Below are 17867 nucleotides of genomic sequence, written 5' to 3'. Positions count from 1 at the left end.
AGAACCTGGTATATTATGGCAGCGGGAAATACCACATATCTATGAACCAGTATGATAGAAGAGCAATCTTTATCAATTATTGCAGGTATGCTGTTGTTGGTGAAGAGTCCAGGAGTCCTAATGACCGCCATTGATAATAATACATTCAGATTGGATTATTAGTGAACATCTTACATCTATCGTTCTTAATTCTGATCCTACCTGCAAGTGACATGGTTCTCTCTACGTAACCCTACATTTCCAGAATCTAGAAAAAAGTTATCAGATCACTCCTCATTTCGATTCTGATTAGCATAATCTGTCAGTTCTGATAGCATTCTGTTTAGGACAGTGCCTCTGTTAGTAATAGTAATAATAATAATAATGCTTCCTTCATACAAAATGAGAGCCAGAGCAATGTGGCCTACTTGAGGTGCAATAGAAGTTTAATGCATCTTCTCTGTTTTTAAGGCTATTTTTCCAGAATTGAACTCTTTCTGGTGTTCAAATCCAGATATTCTTGTTTTACATTTTGGTTTCATTCACCTACGTAACTGTAATTTGTGCATCCATTCCCCAGATTCTGTATTTCCACTTCATTTGGACAATAATTTTCCCGGGACCTTGCAATCTCATTACTCTTCCCAAGTTTGCCAGCTACATGAGAAATAATAATCTCCCATACTCTATAAAACTACAGCCACAAATGCAATATCATCTGTGAATTTGAAATTTGCACTCCCAGTTTTATCCATTAACGGGAAGAGGACGTCACTGGCTATTGCCAGCATTTATTGTACATTCCTAATTGCCCCTGAACTGAGGTGACAATTAAGTGTCAACCACATTTGTGGTCCTGGAGTTACATATAGGCCAGACCAAATAAGGATGGCATATTTCCTTCCCTGATGGAATTTAATGACAATTCTGCAGTTTCATGGCTATCAGCCTTTTTTTAATTTAATTACTTGAATTTAATTTCACCAGCAGTTCTGGTTGGATGCAACTACTCTGCTATCATGTCTTATTTCTGGATCCCAATTTATTTATTCATTCATATTTTTGGGAGCATCACTCAACAGATCAATATATCTTTCCCATTCTTCCCATTGAGAAGGTGGGGCAGGGGAGGGGGCGTTTGTGTGGCAGCTACTTTCATTGATCACTGCACTTGGGTTGTAAAGCAACCTGCATCTTTTTTTTGATGTAGATTTCCAAGACTTTGATCTAGTGATGATGATTGAGAATGGTGTTGAACAGAAGAGGATCTGCACATGTAGTATTCTATGTGTACAGTTTAAACCTTTAAGTTTTTTTTTAAAGAGCTGTTCAATGTCAGTATGACTAGCATTGGGTTTCCCCATAAAAAGGTGGCTGGGAATCATGAGTCAGCAAGGAATCTGAGGTATAGCAGATTCTTTTACTGTTCTAATTCTGGTTTCAATGTGGATGTGTCAGAGCTACCTACTGGGTCATATCTCTGGAATTTCTCTGTCATTATATAATTTGGAGGAGGACCAACAGCAGGCTGATCGGATGCAAGAACTATAATGCACTTAGAGTTGAGGAAAACACTAAGAGGTGTTACAGATCCTGTTGCACAGTTTTGAATCTTAATGTTGAGTAATGACCCAACAAGCTCTGTTTCATGAAGGAGATGTTATTACATGGAGGGGGAGAAGCAACAACCATGAACTCTCCTGCATTGTCTAGGCCTTCAAAATTTATTTCTGCGACACTAATGTGATTCAAGCAGCCATTGGAGACACACTTTTCAGAAGTTTGTTGATATTGTTCTGAACAGATCAGGAATGGCTCAACCATGTACTCATTGACACTGTTCCTAAAGTGTGGGATCCCATATACTGTTTTTTAAACAAATTTTCAACCTACCCTGTCACTTTTAACTATTGACTAGTCAACTCTGTTCCTGCACAACTGTTAGAATTGTGCTATCTAGTTTATATTTCTTCTCTTTGTTCTTCCAATCAAAAAATGTAACATTTCACATTTTTCTGCATTATATTTCTTCTGCCACCTCTCACTAAAGCCAGGCAAGACTAAGGTCTATTGCCCAAGCCGTAGAGAAGCCAGGGATGACGGATAAGAGAGGCTGCAGTAGCATGGATAGAAATGTTTACCATTCTGTCTGTCTATTTGTGTCTGCAAGTTTGGACATCTTGCCCCATACACCCAAGTCCAAGTCACTAACATATACTAAGAAAAGTAGTGGTCTAAGTACTATTCCCAAGAAGGCTGACTATACACTTCCCTCCAATCCAGCAAACAAAAGTTCACTTCGAAAATAAAAACAGAAATTGCTGGAAATACTCAGCAGGTCAGGCAGCATCTGTGGGAAGAGGGAAAGTCAATGTTTCAGGTCTGATAAAGGTCTTGTTGCCTTGGTGTTAAAAGATAAAGGCACTTCATAGGTTCAAAGACATTGTTCATGGGAATGTATGGCCATGAGGTTTCCACTGCCAAAATAAATGAGAGTTTTGTTCATGGACATCAAGATCTCTCCACTCATTTATATTTTTCAAGATCTTACCACATATCACTAAGAACTTATCTTTACTGGATCCCACCATTTTCCCCATTTCATCTAGTTTACCATTTCTTTTACCGTCATCATTATTATCTTCTACTATCCCAAGCTCTGTTTCATCTACAAACATAATAATACTGCTCCCTATATTCAAATCTAGGTGACTTACCAAAACAGAAAAGATTAATGGACACAAAACTGACCCTTCCTGTTCCCTTGGGGAACACCATTGAAATCCTCTTGCCAGTGTGAAAGGCATTCATCTTTCACCCAGGGTGACAGCATGACCTTATCATTTCCACTCTCTCACAGCCATTGCTAATTTTTATTGTACTGTGGTAAGTTGTTCCCGGGGAGGAGGTACAGGAGGCTGTAGACCCACACTCAACAACTTCTTCCCCTCCACCTATCTGAATGGTCCATGAACCCATGAACACTACATCATTATTCCTTTTTTTCACACTATTTCATTATTTTAAAATTTACAGTAATTTTACGTCTTTGCATTGTATTGCATTATACTGCTGCTGCAAAACAACAAATTTCACGTCATCTAAGTTAGTGATAATAAATCTGATTCTGATTCCATCCTTACTTTGACTTGTATAGTATTTCCACGGGCCATGACCAAAATGATCCTTCCTGTCTGGGCATGAGGCTGAATGATGCCTTAAAATACATAAGTAATGACCATTGAGTAACAGGAAGCATGTCCCCTGGGGAAACAGACAAATGTGTAAAATCTCAGACTTATTTTCCCACTTCTGAAAAAGTACTTGGCACACTACTGGCACTGCAGATGATCTTACCCATCTTTGGCCATACCATGGTACCATTGCCAGGTCAGTAAAACACAACATGCCCCTCTTTGCTTCATTTCCTGCAGCAGCTGTTCAGTGGCCTCGTCGTCAAAGCAGGGTGCCTCTTATGTAGATCTTGCTTGCATCCTGAATGATTGGATGCTTATTTAATGCATTCCTGCCAATTGCAAAATTGTCCACTGGCACAGAGAATTTTGCAGAAGCACTCCAGGATATTTCCTCACCATCTGTGAGGTTTAAAAATGTTCACCAAGCTTCTAAAAATTTACCCAGCAACATGGTTCACTGGAGACTTTACTAAGGCCCCTTGATGATCCTGCCCCTTGCTTAAAGATAACTTATATACCTTGGACCACCATCATTGCACCAAACAGGAATCCTCAGTGGTTGTTTACATAATACACAGAATATATAAATAAAGCCTGAGATAAAATCCAGTGTACATACAGACATAGATGCAGCACCTTTCTTTTTTGGTACATTGAACTAATTTCTCTGAGACCTTGGGAAATCAAACCTGTCTTTGCCAATTAATTGCAACATGTTGGACCTCAGTTCCCCATGCTTTGTGAAAAGCTATGCTGATCTATCTTACTTATTGTATTACAGGTAAAGGTGATCTGATTGGTGCAAATCTTGCAGATAAAGATCAAGTTATCAAAACCAGCGCAGATGTGAAAGCTCTAACCTACTGTGACCTGCAATGTATTAATCTGAAAGGCCTCTATGAGGTGCTGGAGCTGTACCCAGAATATTCCCATAAATTCAAGGAAGACATTCAACACAATCTCACTTATAACCTCAGAGAGGGTCATGAAGGTGATGTAAGTATAGTGATGATAGTTACTCTATTTATTGCACCATTATCAAAAGAATGCAAAGTTAAACACATTTAAATTACTAATATTTTAAAACATTGAATACATTTTTAGAGCACAATTACAAATTCAAGGTATCTTCCCATACTAATATGTAGACGTAATATTCACATATATAGAAAGGCTTAAACTGCATGCCTGTCTTTAGCACACCTTGGTATTAACCACGATGTGAGTGTTGTCATAAATTCAAACGTTATGGGGTTTTTTTTTGGCACTGTTAGGAGCAGTTGAATTTATATTTATTGAAAAGTGAATTCAGTATCAGTAACACTCTGATAGATTTGATATGAATTGTAAAATGGGAGATAGCACAGTGGATGGAGTAAATTAATACAAATAATATTTATCCAGAAAGCTCTTCTTCCGAGGAATTCACATGTCAAGACAAATTAGTTGACCTTTCTTCTCATTCTGGCAGAGTCTTCACTTGTTTTGGTTCTAAATGTCTTTGAAGGAAAACAAAAGAGTTTAATTTCCTGTTTATTGCAGCAACTTGAATCTAGGCAGGTGGCCCGATGGTGAAAATTGAAGAGAAATATTCATTAAAAATCTCTCCCATTTCCTTTAGCTCCACACGTAGACAGCCATGCTAATCTTTAAGGGGACCTATTCACTCCCTAGCCACCCTTTCACTCTTAATGTACCTATGGAATCTCTAGGGATTTTGCCTCACCTTGCCTGCCAGATCCCTCTCATATCCTCTTTTTGCCCTCCTAACTTCTCTTCTAAGTGCACTCCTACACCTCTTACAGTCATCAAAAGATTCACTTATTCCCAATATATGCCTCCCTCATTTTCTTAACCAGAGCCTCAATATCTGTTGTCAACCAGAGTTCCTGAAAACTGCCAGCCTTGTCCTTCACCCTAACGGGAACATGCAGACCCTGAACTCTTGACATCACAGTTTTAAAGGCCTCCCACTTGACAGAGGCTCCTTTCCCTGCAAACAATCTCGCCCAATCAATCTCTGCAAGATCCTGCCTAATGGCTCCAAAATTCGCTCTGCGCAAGTTCAGGACCTTAAGCTGTGAACTGGTCATTTCCTCCTCCATAAATATTTTAAAACTAATAGAATTGTGGTCACTGGACCTAAATGCTTGCTGACAGACACTTCTGCCCTACCTCATTCACCAGGAGGAGGTCCAGCATTGCAATCTCTCTAGTAGGTCCCTCTATATATTGGTAAAGGAAACTTTCTCAGACACATTTCACAAATTCCACTCCGTCCTAGCCTTTTACATTATGGTTGGCCCAGTCAATATTAGGGAAGTTAAAATCTCCCACTAATACTACCCTATTACATTTACAACTAGCTGCAATCTGTCTGCGCGTCTGTCCCTCCAATTCCAGCTAACTATTGGGGTGTCTATTATACAGTCACATCAGAGTGACCATCCCTTTCTTGATTCTAAGTTCTATTCATTCTAGAGAACAAGACTGGTGAATTAGTAACAGGAAACAAGGAAATGGCAGATATGTTAATTCAATTTTTGCATCAGTCTTCACTGTGGAAGATACTGCAAATAATTTGAAGATAACAGATAGGCTAACTTCAGGTAACGGAGGAACTTGTAGAAATCTCAATCACCTGCACTCAAGGGTTTTAAAAGAGGTGGCTGCAGGGAAAGTGGAGCCTTTGGTCAAAATTTTTCAAAACTCACTAAGTTCTGGGAGGGTGGCAGAAAAAAATTTTATTCACCTCCATCTTAAATGAATGGTCCTATTTCTAAACAGTGACTCTGTCTTCCAGATTCTCCCACAGGAGGAAATATCTTCTCTACATCCATCCCATCAGGATCTAGTATGTTTCAGTCAAGTCCCCTCTCACTATGTATCCAGCAGATATAAAACTAGTATGTTCAATCTTGTCTCATAAAATAGCCTGTCCATTCCAGTTAGTCTAGTGAACCTTCTCACAGCTAATTCCAATGCTTTAACATCCTTCCATAAATAAGGAGACAAAGACTGGGTAGAGTACTCCAGCTGTGGTCTCACCAGTGCCGTGTATAACTGAAGCATAACTTCCTTGTTTTGCATTCAGTTCCCATAGCATAAATGTTTTATTCTTTTCTTAATTATATACCTATATTTTAAACAATATATTGACTTTAGGACCCAGGGCTCTAAAACCCTGGGCTAATATGAGACAAGGAACTGAAAAATTCCTCTCCACTTCCCTCACACAATTGAAGCCATTCCAGAAGATCATATGGACAAAATATTCATCTGTAGACTCATTATATTCTTTATGATTGAGCACCTATCCCAGACCAGAACTGGTTGACCTTCTCCTTCAAACGATATAGAGTGTCAGCTCACATCAAATAAACTGGCAGTCTATTCCTGCGTTTACCTAGTTTAAGTTCCTGTACCCAGTATTTGTCAATCTAAGTGGAGATGATCTATAAGCAGGGATGCTGTCCAGCCCTTTAATTATTTCAAGGACTACAGGTTTATCTCAGACTATTATATCAGCCAATATATGAGGGTATCAAAACTGGTCACAGATCTGGCCTGATTAGTGACCTGCATAGTTTCAAACTGTTGTCTTTGATTTACACCACTAATATAACCCAAAACATTGTCAGCTTCAACTGAGGTTTCTCTACATTGGTCCCACAAATCATTAATGATCTGAATACCATAACACCAAGATCTTTTTTCTCTCTCGACTTCACTTAACAATACAGTTTGCTTAAAAGATGTCAGCCATACTTAAGGGTGGTACACATACATGCCTCTAAATCCAAAGGTTGTGGGTTTAAGTCCCACCCTGGAGACCCTGAGAATAACAAGGTATTGGCTGATGTACCAATGCATTAATGAAGGAGTGTATTTCTAACTGAGCATGGGATCCAAGAGCCAATTATCCAGCAGAATTGCTGGGGAATTTCTGTAAATTTTGAACTCCAAAGTAAGCCCATTGGCAGTGCACTTGAAATGTTATCCAACAACAATGGTCAAGTAATTTTGAGACCTCTGTGTTTGACTATGAATGTGCAGAAGCCCAAACTTGCTGGCATTTACCCTCACAATCTGTGCCAGTATATTTCATGGAATCAGGGTATCTTTCAGTTCAGAAGGAAGCCACTTAGTCCATTATTGTTGAATTGGGATTGAAAAGACTGTCCAATTTTACAATATCTTGTTGGCTTTTGAAAGGTTCTATTGTATCTGATAGTATCGCCATTTCAGGTGATATGTTGCAAATCTTAACAACCTATTGTATGAAAGCATACCTCCTTCATATCATTGCTTTTATTTTAACAGGGAATTTCAAGGTTGTCTCACAAATCATGCATGATATCCCAGGTATGCTGCCACATTTGACTTATTCTGTTGCTATTGCATGTCTTATATTCTTAATTCTACCAAAAGCAATATGCCTGTCTATATAAATATTATCATTTTTGTTATTAATTTCAAAATTTACTTCTAACAGCTTCAGGTCACCTTCAATACTGCTGATGAAATGTAATATATTTACCAAATATGATGTAAAACACAAGTCCTATTTGCTCATTCAGGTGGAAATAAAAGATTCCCTCCAAGAGCCTTGCCAATATTTATACCATGGATAACATTACTTAAACAGATTATTGGGTTATTTATATAATTGCTATTTTGGGGGATCTGGCTGTATCCAATAATCTGATGTGTTCCTCATCATTACAACAATGGCATTTCAAAGGTACTTCATTGGTCTTTCAGTGGTTTGGAGGTGCCAAAGGCTCTACATCATTTTTTTTTCCTATCTCGTTTATTGTTTTGTTAAATGATCTTTAACCTTCAAATATCATGCTAAGTTACTTCAGAGTTATAAAAGAACTATTAAGTTCCCGACTGTTGGTTTATGATACCCTGAACTGATTGTTTATTTTCACACTTAGTCAGAGTCCAATGGAAACGGCAGCCTAAAACAGAAACTTGCTTCAATTGTTGAAGATGAAGAAGAGGTGGAAGAAGTTGATGAGACTACCCCATTATCACTTGTGTCTGCCAATTTCACGTCCCATAATCGATCGTTAAATTATAACAAGACTATGAATGCGAGCAGTTCTCTTGGAGTTAATCAGCCACTTCTCTCAGGCCCAATATGCTTCCGATCTCCCATCAGGGGCTGCAATGTTATGACCAGAAGCAGACAGGATAATGAGTCAATTAATGTCAAGAACGAAAAAGACAGAAGTCTGAAGCTGCATCTCTCTACACTGAATGCATCTGCTTCTCCTGATCTCAGTCCAAGGTATAGCTCATTCAATAGATTTCTGTTACAAATGCAAATTCAAGTTTTACCCAGTGCTTATCCCTTATCTGTTTTCAGTCCAATTTTCATCAAAGTGATTGTAATCTTTATTTTACCATGTTTCTTGTGTTTAGCATTGGAGACCAAAATAATAATATCATGGAAGCATAAATTTCCCATTTTAACTTTCTGTTGCTTTCCCCCCCATATGAGCATACATGACTATCCAGGAATTCAACCATCCGCCTATAATATGCATGGATTTAGTCACTAGGTTTCTGGCTTCAGACACATGGGAAAGATAACTTGAGACTCATCTTTGGAGATAAAAGATTGCTTTATTTAAAATCTCTACAAACTCACTAGCATATACAAAGTTACAGATTATATAAATGTTTCTCACTTAATAAATCAGAGATTACAGGTACAAATCTTGAAGTATTATTGCATGCCCTCCAAACAGTGAGAGCATGCACAATAAAATATCCTATCCCTTTACCCTAACGGTAAGCTATTAATTGCACTACAAATTATAAGCAGAACCTGAATTATCATAGGCAAAAAATACTTCATAATCTCTTGTACCTGCTCTGCCATTCAATGAGACGATTTGTTCTTGGCTCAGCTTTACTTTCCTGCTGTTCCTCAAGGGCAGAAGGATTCTGTCTCTACCAATCCCCCCAAGCAGTGAGTTCCATACCACTGCTACTGTCTGGTGAAAACATACATTCCTCATCTCCCCTCTAATCCCTCTACAAATTACTAAATTTGTGTCCTCTGGTTTTTGATGTATCTTCTAATGATAATAGGTCCTTGCTATTTACTCAACCTAGGTCACTCATAATCTTTTACTCCTCAATTATATCTTCGCACTGTCTTGTCTGCCTTAAAGAAAACAATTCCAGTCTATCCAATCCTTCCTCAAAGCTAAAATATTTACAGTCCTGTGAACATCCTTATGAATCTTTCTTCTCCAATGTGATCGTATCTTTCCTGTAATGTGGAAACCGGGATTGAACGGTACTCAAGCTGTGATGAAATTAATGTTGTATTGAGTTCTAGCATAAATTCTTATACATTAGCTAATAAAGGAAGACAACTTACATGTCTTTTAACCACCTTACCACCCGCAAGTTTCTTAACCATTCCGCTAAATATTTTACAAAAAGCAAGGTACCTAATACTGAGACCTGTGGATTTCTACTGATTGCCCAATTACAAAAATACCCGTCAACCCATCCTCTTTGTTTCCTGCCATTAAGCAACACTGCATCCATCATCCTAAACATTCATTCCCTCTACCATGTTGGCTGCGGTGTGTACCATTTACAAAAATGCACTGCACTGATCTCACCAGGCTATTATGACAACACCCAAATCTGTGACCTCTACTACCAAGAAAGACAAGGGTTTCAGGATCAAGGGAACACTATCACCTGCAGGTTCCCCTCCAAGTCGTGCAACATCCTGATTTGGAAATATATTGCTGTTCTTTCAGCATCACCGGAACTAAATCCTGGTACTCGATCCCCTATAGAAATGTGGAAGTACCTTCGCCAGACTGATTGCAGCAGTTAAAGAAGGCAGCTCACTGACACATGGTCAAGGACAAGTAGGGATAGACGATAGATGCCGGACTTTCCAGCCATGCCCAGATTCAGAAAAGTGACTGACTAAATAAATAGTTCTTTCAGGATTTTCTAGATATTGCAGACAAAGTTGTCCCTTTTGACTTACTCTACAATGTGGAAACTAGTTCACGAGGTCCATTTGTTACCAGTTTGTGAGGTAATAACCTGTTTTTAGATTTGTATTCCCATGAGAATTACAGGAAGTGCCTCATCCTACTTGCCCTGAGGTTCATTCAGTTCTTTTTGCAGAGCTGGTTTCACTGTCCCCTGTGACTGAGGGACGCAGGCCACATGTAATGTACTTTCAATTCCTGCTTATTTCAAAGTGGCTTGCATTACCTGGCAAATGAATAACATCATCTGAATCCATCACTTGGGGAAACCCACATCTTAAGAATATCATCAGTCTTAGATGTAGCAGACTTACACAAGAAAGCATCTACCCACTTAGTACAATGGTTCAAAATGCAAAAAAGTATTTTATAAGCAGGATCCTTATAAAATCTGTCTCAATACACCACCCTTCAAGTTACTGGGAGCTCCCAGGGGAGCCTTTCATTTTTGGGAGTCAAGATTGTTTGCCACACATACCACTTTTTCAAATAATCATGATTAACCTTAAACCTACCACCCCCAGCAATTCTACTAATTCGTTCAAAATTTCTCCATGTTGATCCTCATTCTTTGTCTTTCCATAATCCCCATTGTATTGTGCTTTGTGTGTTTCAAAATGCCAAATCCTAAATCCAAACGTTGTTGGACTGCCAGTTTGTGTCAGAATTTGATTTTCTTTTCCCATTTACAACTTTGTTCCTTGATATAAAACACACTTTTATTTTAATCAAGATTTTATAACTTCCTTAGTCTTCAGGTATATTCCTTCTTGTTATAGCTTGTTTTGTGAAGTAACAAACATGAATGATTGAAGGCATCCCTCTTATAGGCAAATGCTTCAATTCAAACTGCCGCAATACTGTGTCATTTGATGCAGAAAAAATATCAGATTCTCTTGCTGTGCCTCTTGTGGTTCAAAATGTTAATGTCACCTGCTCTAAAAAAGACTAAATCTGTTGTGGCTTTGCTCAAGAGCCCCAGGGGTAAATTTGTCACTATAGGGAAATATTCACCTGAAAATAACAAAAACTTAAACTGAAGTGTTGTCAGCAGAAAATAGTTAACCCTCCTGCAGGGTTAGCTACACAGCCAGCATTTTAACCTGTGAAGTTTGTGTGATATTTTAGTAAAATTGTTCTTTTATGCTTTGTTATGGCTTTTAAAACTCACAAATTATACTGTAAGGATGCAGAATTGATCAGAACATCAGAAACCATAGCTAACATCATAATTAAGCTTGAAAAGAATGCATCCTTGTTAAGGAAGATGATGTTTGAGATGTTGCCCCAATTATTTTCAAATTATTTAATTTGCAAATTATAAAATGCAAATACAGAATTCAAAGTTTGACTTTTTGCTCTACATGGAAATCTTGTAATTGGACTCAGATTTTCAGATAACTCACAATTTCAACTGGAACTGTACTGACCATTGGAGAATTTGGGTCCTTATTTCCCCAAACTTTCTTTCAGAACTTGATAAAACAATATATGAAAGAAGGAATAAGAGTCACAGCATGACAGAGATCACGTGTTTATGAATAAACCCAGCAAATTACAACATGTTGCTGTTCTTTCATTGGACCCCTATGAATTTCTTCAGACCAACCAACTCTAAAAACATTAAATAAACCTGAAGAAAATTAATTGTCACATTCATAAACCTTTGCCATTCTTGTGCAAGAAAAATAAAAAGTCTGGAACTACAATGAGCTTATGGACCTTACAAAATTTTTAAAGAGATCCTGTCCTTAAACTATAAAAACTCTTTGACTCATGAGCTGGAAAGGAATGGAGTTTTCCCTTATTTCATTCTTTTATTCGTTTTTTCATTACTCCTAATCCAAGTTTATGGTTCCTGCTTACTTGACAAAATCAGTCAATGGGTGTGGGAGGAGTCAATCTAAAATTCTAAGTCTCAGATGTGTACTACATTAGAACATTTGAAACAGGAGCAGGAGTGGCCCATCCAGCCCTTTGAATTGTTTCTGCCATTCAGCACGAATTTGGAAGATTTCCTCCCTCAGTGGAATTCTCCTGCACCATCCCTACATCTCTTTATTCCCTATATTCATAGCAATCTATCAATCTCAACAAACACTCAAGCACTCTGAACTGTAACTGAATTCACAAGACAAAGGAGTAGAAGTAGGCCATTCAGCCCATCGAGCCTGCTCCGCCACTTCACCTTGAGCTAAACTATTCTCCCATCTAGCTCCAATTCCCGGCCTTTTCCCCATATCCCTTGATACCCTGACTAATTAGATACCTATCAATCTCCGCCTTAAACACCCCCAATGATCGGGCCTCCACAGCTGTACTTGGCAACAAATTCCATAAATCCACGACCCTCTGGCGAAAGAAATTACTCCGCATCTCTGTTCTAAATGGGTACCCTCTAATTCTAAGACTGTGCCCTCTTGTCCTAGACTCACCCACCATGGGAAACAACTTAGCCACATCTACTCTGTCCAGTCCTTTCAACATTCAAAATGTTTCTATGAAGTCCCCTCTCATTCTTCTGTACTCCAATGAATACAGTCCAAGAACCGACAAATACTCCTTGTATGTCAGCCATTTCATTCCAGGAATCATCTTCTTAAATCTTCTCTGAACCCCTCTCCAATTAAACTCTGCTTTACCACACATTTTAATTTCGGCTGCACAAAACAAAAAGCAGTTTCTTAACTGCAGCTAAAGTAAAACAAGATACTTTTCAAAGATCAATTTACTTAAAACAAACTCTGCAACTTAAGATGGACTTAACCAAAATTCTATCTCTAAAATCTCTTAATTGTACCAAACAGTCAAGAAGTACCTTCTTAAAAGAAATCATGCTATTGTCTGCAATTAAAATATTTAATTTTTAAATTTCAATTCAAAGTTTCTTCCTGGATTTTATATTTGTAAAGTTTACCCCTATCTCAAATGTATGCATTCAGAACTGAACACTTCCAAAAACAAAGACAGAACTGGAAACAGATTAACAAATTTCAGCCCTGAACAGCAGACTGAAGCTGAACACAATTGTTGAGAACTTGTCAGCTCAGGCTGGGTAACCTAGGGCCAAGAGCAACAGCACTCTTTTTAAACCCACATTTTCAGACAAGGATTGCCCCTTACCTCAGCACATTTAACAAACACAAAACAGCTTTCTCACTTCTTCACTCATTCAGTCATTCACTCACTCTCTTTCTCACTTTCAATATCATTCAAAATGGAACTTAAAAGTTTCCAAATACCATACAACATTTTAATACTAACAGGACATTCATGCACTTTAAATAAATCAGAGCCAAAATTCTCACAAGGGTTAAACAAGCAAGACTCAGCTCAAAGAGACTTTAAAACTCAGGTTGTAGATTATACAACCTATAATCCTGAACAAGGAGTGCCTCAATTAAAATACTCTCTCGTGGGACATCCTTCATTCCTGACCATCTCCTTTACATGTGGGATAAGAACTGGACTTTTCCTTTATGAGCTTTGCCTCATGCAGCTCTCCAGATGTAGGTTAACAGCTGGTCCCTTTGCCTTTCTTAGCTGCTTGATGATCTTGAAAGCACAAGATAATTTTCCTCAAAATCCCAGGTCTCAATATTAATGTTATCTTCCAGACTAAGATCAGACAAAGCTTCCTGCAGGTATGGGAGACTATGTGGGATCAATGTGTGAGTGACCTGCCCTGCAGATCTCCTTGTTTTACTGCTGTAAGACCATCTCCCACTGCCACCGTATCTGTTGCCCAAGGCTCATGGGTGATCAGGAGAACTTGCGCAATACCATACGGGGTTCTCAAAGGGTCTCCCCTTCCCTTGATTTTTGTGATTCCCACTTAGCTTCACCTCTCATTGTTTTTTCGAGCAGCTCCACAAACAAACTAGGACAGGGGGTAAAAAGTAACAACAGAACTTTCACCTTCATCGAAGTGACCCAGCTGTTCTACTTCTGGAAAATGACCTGGGGGTATTTCCCTTCTTCTAACCTTCTTAGATCATTGGATATTTTCCAACTCGGTGTCATACAGTACAGCAGCAGGCCCTTCAGCCCACCATGTCCACGCCAGCCATCAAATATCTATCTTTACTAATCCCATTTCCCAGTAGTTGGTCAGTAGCCTACTATGCCTTGGTGATTCAAGTGCTCACCCAGATGCTTCTTAAATATTGTGAGGATCTTTGCCTCCACCACCCCTTCAGGTAGTGAGTTTTAGAATCCAACCATGAAAAACTCTTTGCCAGATCCCCTCTAATCCTCTTACTCCTAATCTTAAACCTATGCTCTCTGGTCTTAGACACCTCCGCCCTGAGGAAAGGCTTCTTCCTAACTACTCTACCTATGCCTCTCATAGTTTCGTCTACCTCTATCAGATCCCTTCTCAGCCTCATCTGTTCCAAGGAAAACAAACCCAGCCTATCCATTCTCTCCTCATAAATGAAGTGTTCCATCCAAGACAACATCCTGGTGAACCTGCTCTGCACCCTCTCCAGTGCAATCACATCCTTCCTATAGTGTTGCAACCAGAATTCCACATGATATTCCAGCTGTGGTCTAAATAATGATTTATAAAGTTGCAACAAGGCCTCCTTGCTTTTATACTCTATGTGCGGCTAATGAAGGCAAGTATCCCATATGCCTTCTTCACCATCTTATCTATGTATGCTCCCACACTCAGAGATCTTTGGACTTGTACACCAAGGTCCCTTTATTCCTCACTAATAAAGGGAGGCCCTCCCATTTATGATATATGCCCTACCCTTGATGGATCAAAATGCATCACTTCACACTTATCAGGGTTGAATTCCAACGGCCATTGCCTGGCCAGCTCACCAGCCAATCAGTATCATTCAGCAGCCTTACACCACCCTCTTGACTATTGCCACCAACTTGGTTCTACAGAAGTCCATGTAAACCACATCAACTGCATAGCCCTCATAAACATACTTAGATACATCTTCAAAAGATTCACTTAAATTAGTCAGACAGGATCTCCATCCTACAAATCAATGCAGACTATCCCTGATCAATCCCTGCCTTTCCAAATCTAAATTAAGCCTGGCTCTCAGTATTTTTTTTCAACAACTTCCTGACCACTGATAGACTAACTGGCCTATAATTATCTGGCTTATCCCTGCTGCCTTTCTTAAATATAGGTACCACACTTGCTGTCTTCCAATTATCTTGTACCTCAGCTATGGACAGCAAAGCTTTAAATATCTCCACCACGACCCCAGCAATTTTTCCCTTGCCTCCCATAGCAGTCCAAGGTACATCTCATCAGGCCCTGGAGATAAATCCACCTTAATGCCCACCAAGATATCTAATTCCTCTTTTATTATTTTAATTGCTCTAGAAACTCACCATCCCAGATGAAATCTCCAACTACAATGTCTTTCCCCTGAGTGACTGCAGATGACTCCATGCACAGATTTTCCTTTTGATCCCTGAAAGGCCCCACCCTTTTCCTTGTTACTCTTTTGTTCTTAATATACTTATAAAATGCTTTATGATAATTCTTAATCTTATCTCCCAGTGATACTTTGCGGCACCTCTTTGGCTTCTTAATTTCTTTTTTAAGCACCCCCCCCCCCCCACCACACATACTCTCTATGCTCTTGAAGGGCTTCCCCTGACTTCAGTGCTTCATATCTACTAAATGATTTCATCTTTTCCTTTACCAACCCCTCAATATTCCTTGACATCCAGAGTTCCCTGGATTTCTGTTCCATACACTTCACCCTGAAGGCCCTGAACTCCCATTATTTCACTTTTAAAAGATACCAACTTCCCAATTGTAGATTTACCTGCAAATAGCTTTCCCCGTTGACATTTGACAGGTCCTATCTAAAGTTACTAAAATTAGATTTCCCCCAATTCAGACATTTAATTTCTGGACTATCCTTTTCCCTTTCCATAACTACTTTTAAACTTACTGGGCTATGGTCACTATTCCTGTGGTATAAGGAACATCAAATTCTCTCTCCACTCTGCAGATCCCACCTGCAATGCCTCTTGGGCAGGAGTTACCCTATGTCCTCAGGTGGATGATCTCTTTCCTATGTTTCCATACTCTTCTATTTTACACTCAGCAGTTTTCTTTGCTGGAGAATTCCAGCTTGTATCATCGGCATCTCTCAGTCCTCCCCTTCCAAGAGTCATTGCACACATTATGTCTCTGTGCCTTTGCAATTTAGCCTCTAATGCTTTAATTCTCCTTCCATACTGAGTTTGATTACCTTCAAATTACTCTCTTCTCTGGCAATCCTCTGCAGTGCCTTAAAGGCAGTTTTTAAATCTTCATTCGCCTGTTCAACCTCCTTAGCCCTCAGGTGTTGGTGGTTAACTTCATAGTCTAAGGAGCCATACTTCATTATGGATACAATGAGTCTTAAGGTAATGAATCTTTACACCATCTTTTCATGACTTTTTTGTACTTCCCAAATCATTTCTTACTGTATTTCTCCTCCTCTTAATGCCTTTGGTTCATTACTGCTGTCTTATCATTCAGTTCTTCATGCAGTTGAACTTTGCCACACACTTTGCATTGCAACTGTTTTTGAAACACTAGCAATGAGATAGTTTTTGCCACTTTTGGCCAGTATACTGCTCAGCCTGATGTACGAATTCTTCCTTATTTATAATGATCCAGATGTATCTGTCTCAGAGAGGCAGTTTCTCCATCGTGTATTTTGCAATCAACACATCCGACATCTTCACCGCTGTCTAATCCATACATTTTCCTGTTCACATGTCAACAATGTAAGGTACACAGTTTTAGCTGCCGGTCAGTCCAACTGGTTCATAGAATAGAGAACTCAAAACAAAGACTTTAGAAATAAAACATTGCTTTACAAAAAAAAAAATGCCATAAAGTCACTTGCAACCTGTCAACACTGGTACCATAAAATAATCCAAAGATACAAAAACTATAGGTTTGCATTTGTTAATGTATCAATGTACTGTGAGAGTGAATAACATAATATTCTTCCTCTAATTTAGCCTCTAATGCCTCAGTTTTACTGGAAGTATGTGAGGTTTGTATAAATGTGTGAAGATTACATCTTTGGGCACTTTTAGGTTTTGTAAAGTAAGAAGTCTGTACTATTGTTCTATTTGAAACATCTAATTATGGTTTGACTGTGCATTATTCATGCTTGGAATGTGAGTGCCCTGTGGTCCATCTTTGACAACTAGAATAATATTTCTTGAAACTAAGTTAAAGATGGGGCTAAATGGTCTGCAGTGTCTAACGTCAACAGCACAACATCCATGCATGTTTGTGTACAGGGAGGTGCATAATCAGAAAAACCAATAACACTGGGGGACGTCCTGCCAACAGTAATTTATCATCAATGTAACAGTTCTTGCAAGTTGATTGCAAAACTGGAAAAGTTTTGGTTCATGTCAAATAACCTGGTAAAAAATTCCATTTGCTCCTACCTTAACTAGATTTTAAAATGACTTACCTGCAAAGCTTTGTAAATGAGAAGTGATTGTAGTTTTAATGAGGAGACAGACAACTTATGACACTTTATTATACAATCACAGAAGAATGGCTTAAAACATATGGCAACAGTGTCCAAAAGGTAACAGATTATGGGCAGAGGAACAACAGGCATTTTTACTTTGTCTTCTCTTCTTGATCAAT

The 17867-nt window shown here is 38.8% G+C and overlaps 1 protein-coding gene across 1 annotated transcript in view; it reads left to right on the top strand.

Annotated features, from left to right (window-relative positions):
* The window catches only part of kcnh8 (potassium voltage-gated channel, subfamily H (eag-related), member 8), a 288746-nt gene that overhangs the window by 241720 nt on the left and 29159 nt on the right, over positions 1-17867 (top strand). The window contains exons 11-13 of the mRNA XM_052016213.1: positions 3958-4172; positions 7500-7541; positions 8120-8475. Coding sequence (XP_051872173.1) covers positions 3958-4172; positions 7500-7541; positions 8120-8475 — 613 coding nt within the window. The remainder of the gene's footprint in view (positions 1-3957; positions 4173-7499; positions 7542-8119; positions 8476-17867) is intronic.

Source organism: Pristis pectinata, chromosome 5, assembly GCF_009764475.1.
Source record: "Pristis pectinata isolate sPriPec2 chromosome 5, sPriPec2.1.pri, whole genome shotgun sequence".
In the NCBI taxonomy this organism is placed as follows: Eukaryota; Metazoa; Chordata; class Chondrichthyes; order Rhinopristiformes; family Pristidae; genus Pristis; species Pristis pectinata.
Note: the sequence above shows the minus strand (reverse complement) of the source record. Positions and strands in the feature narration are given on the sequence as shown.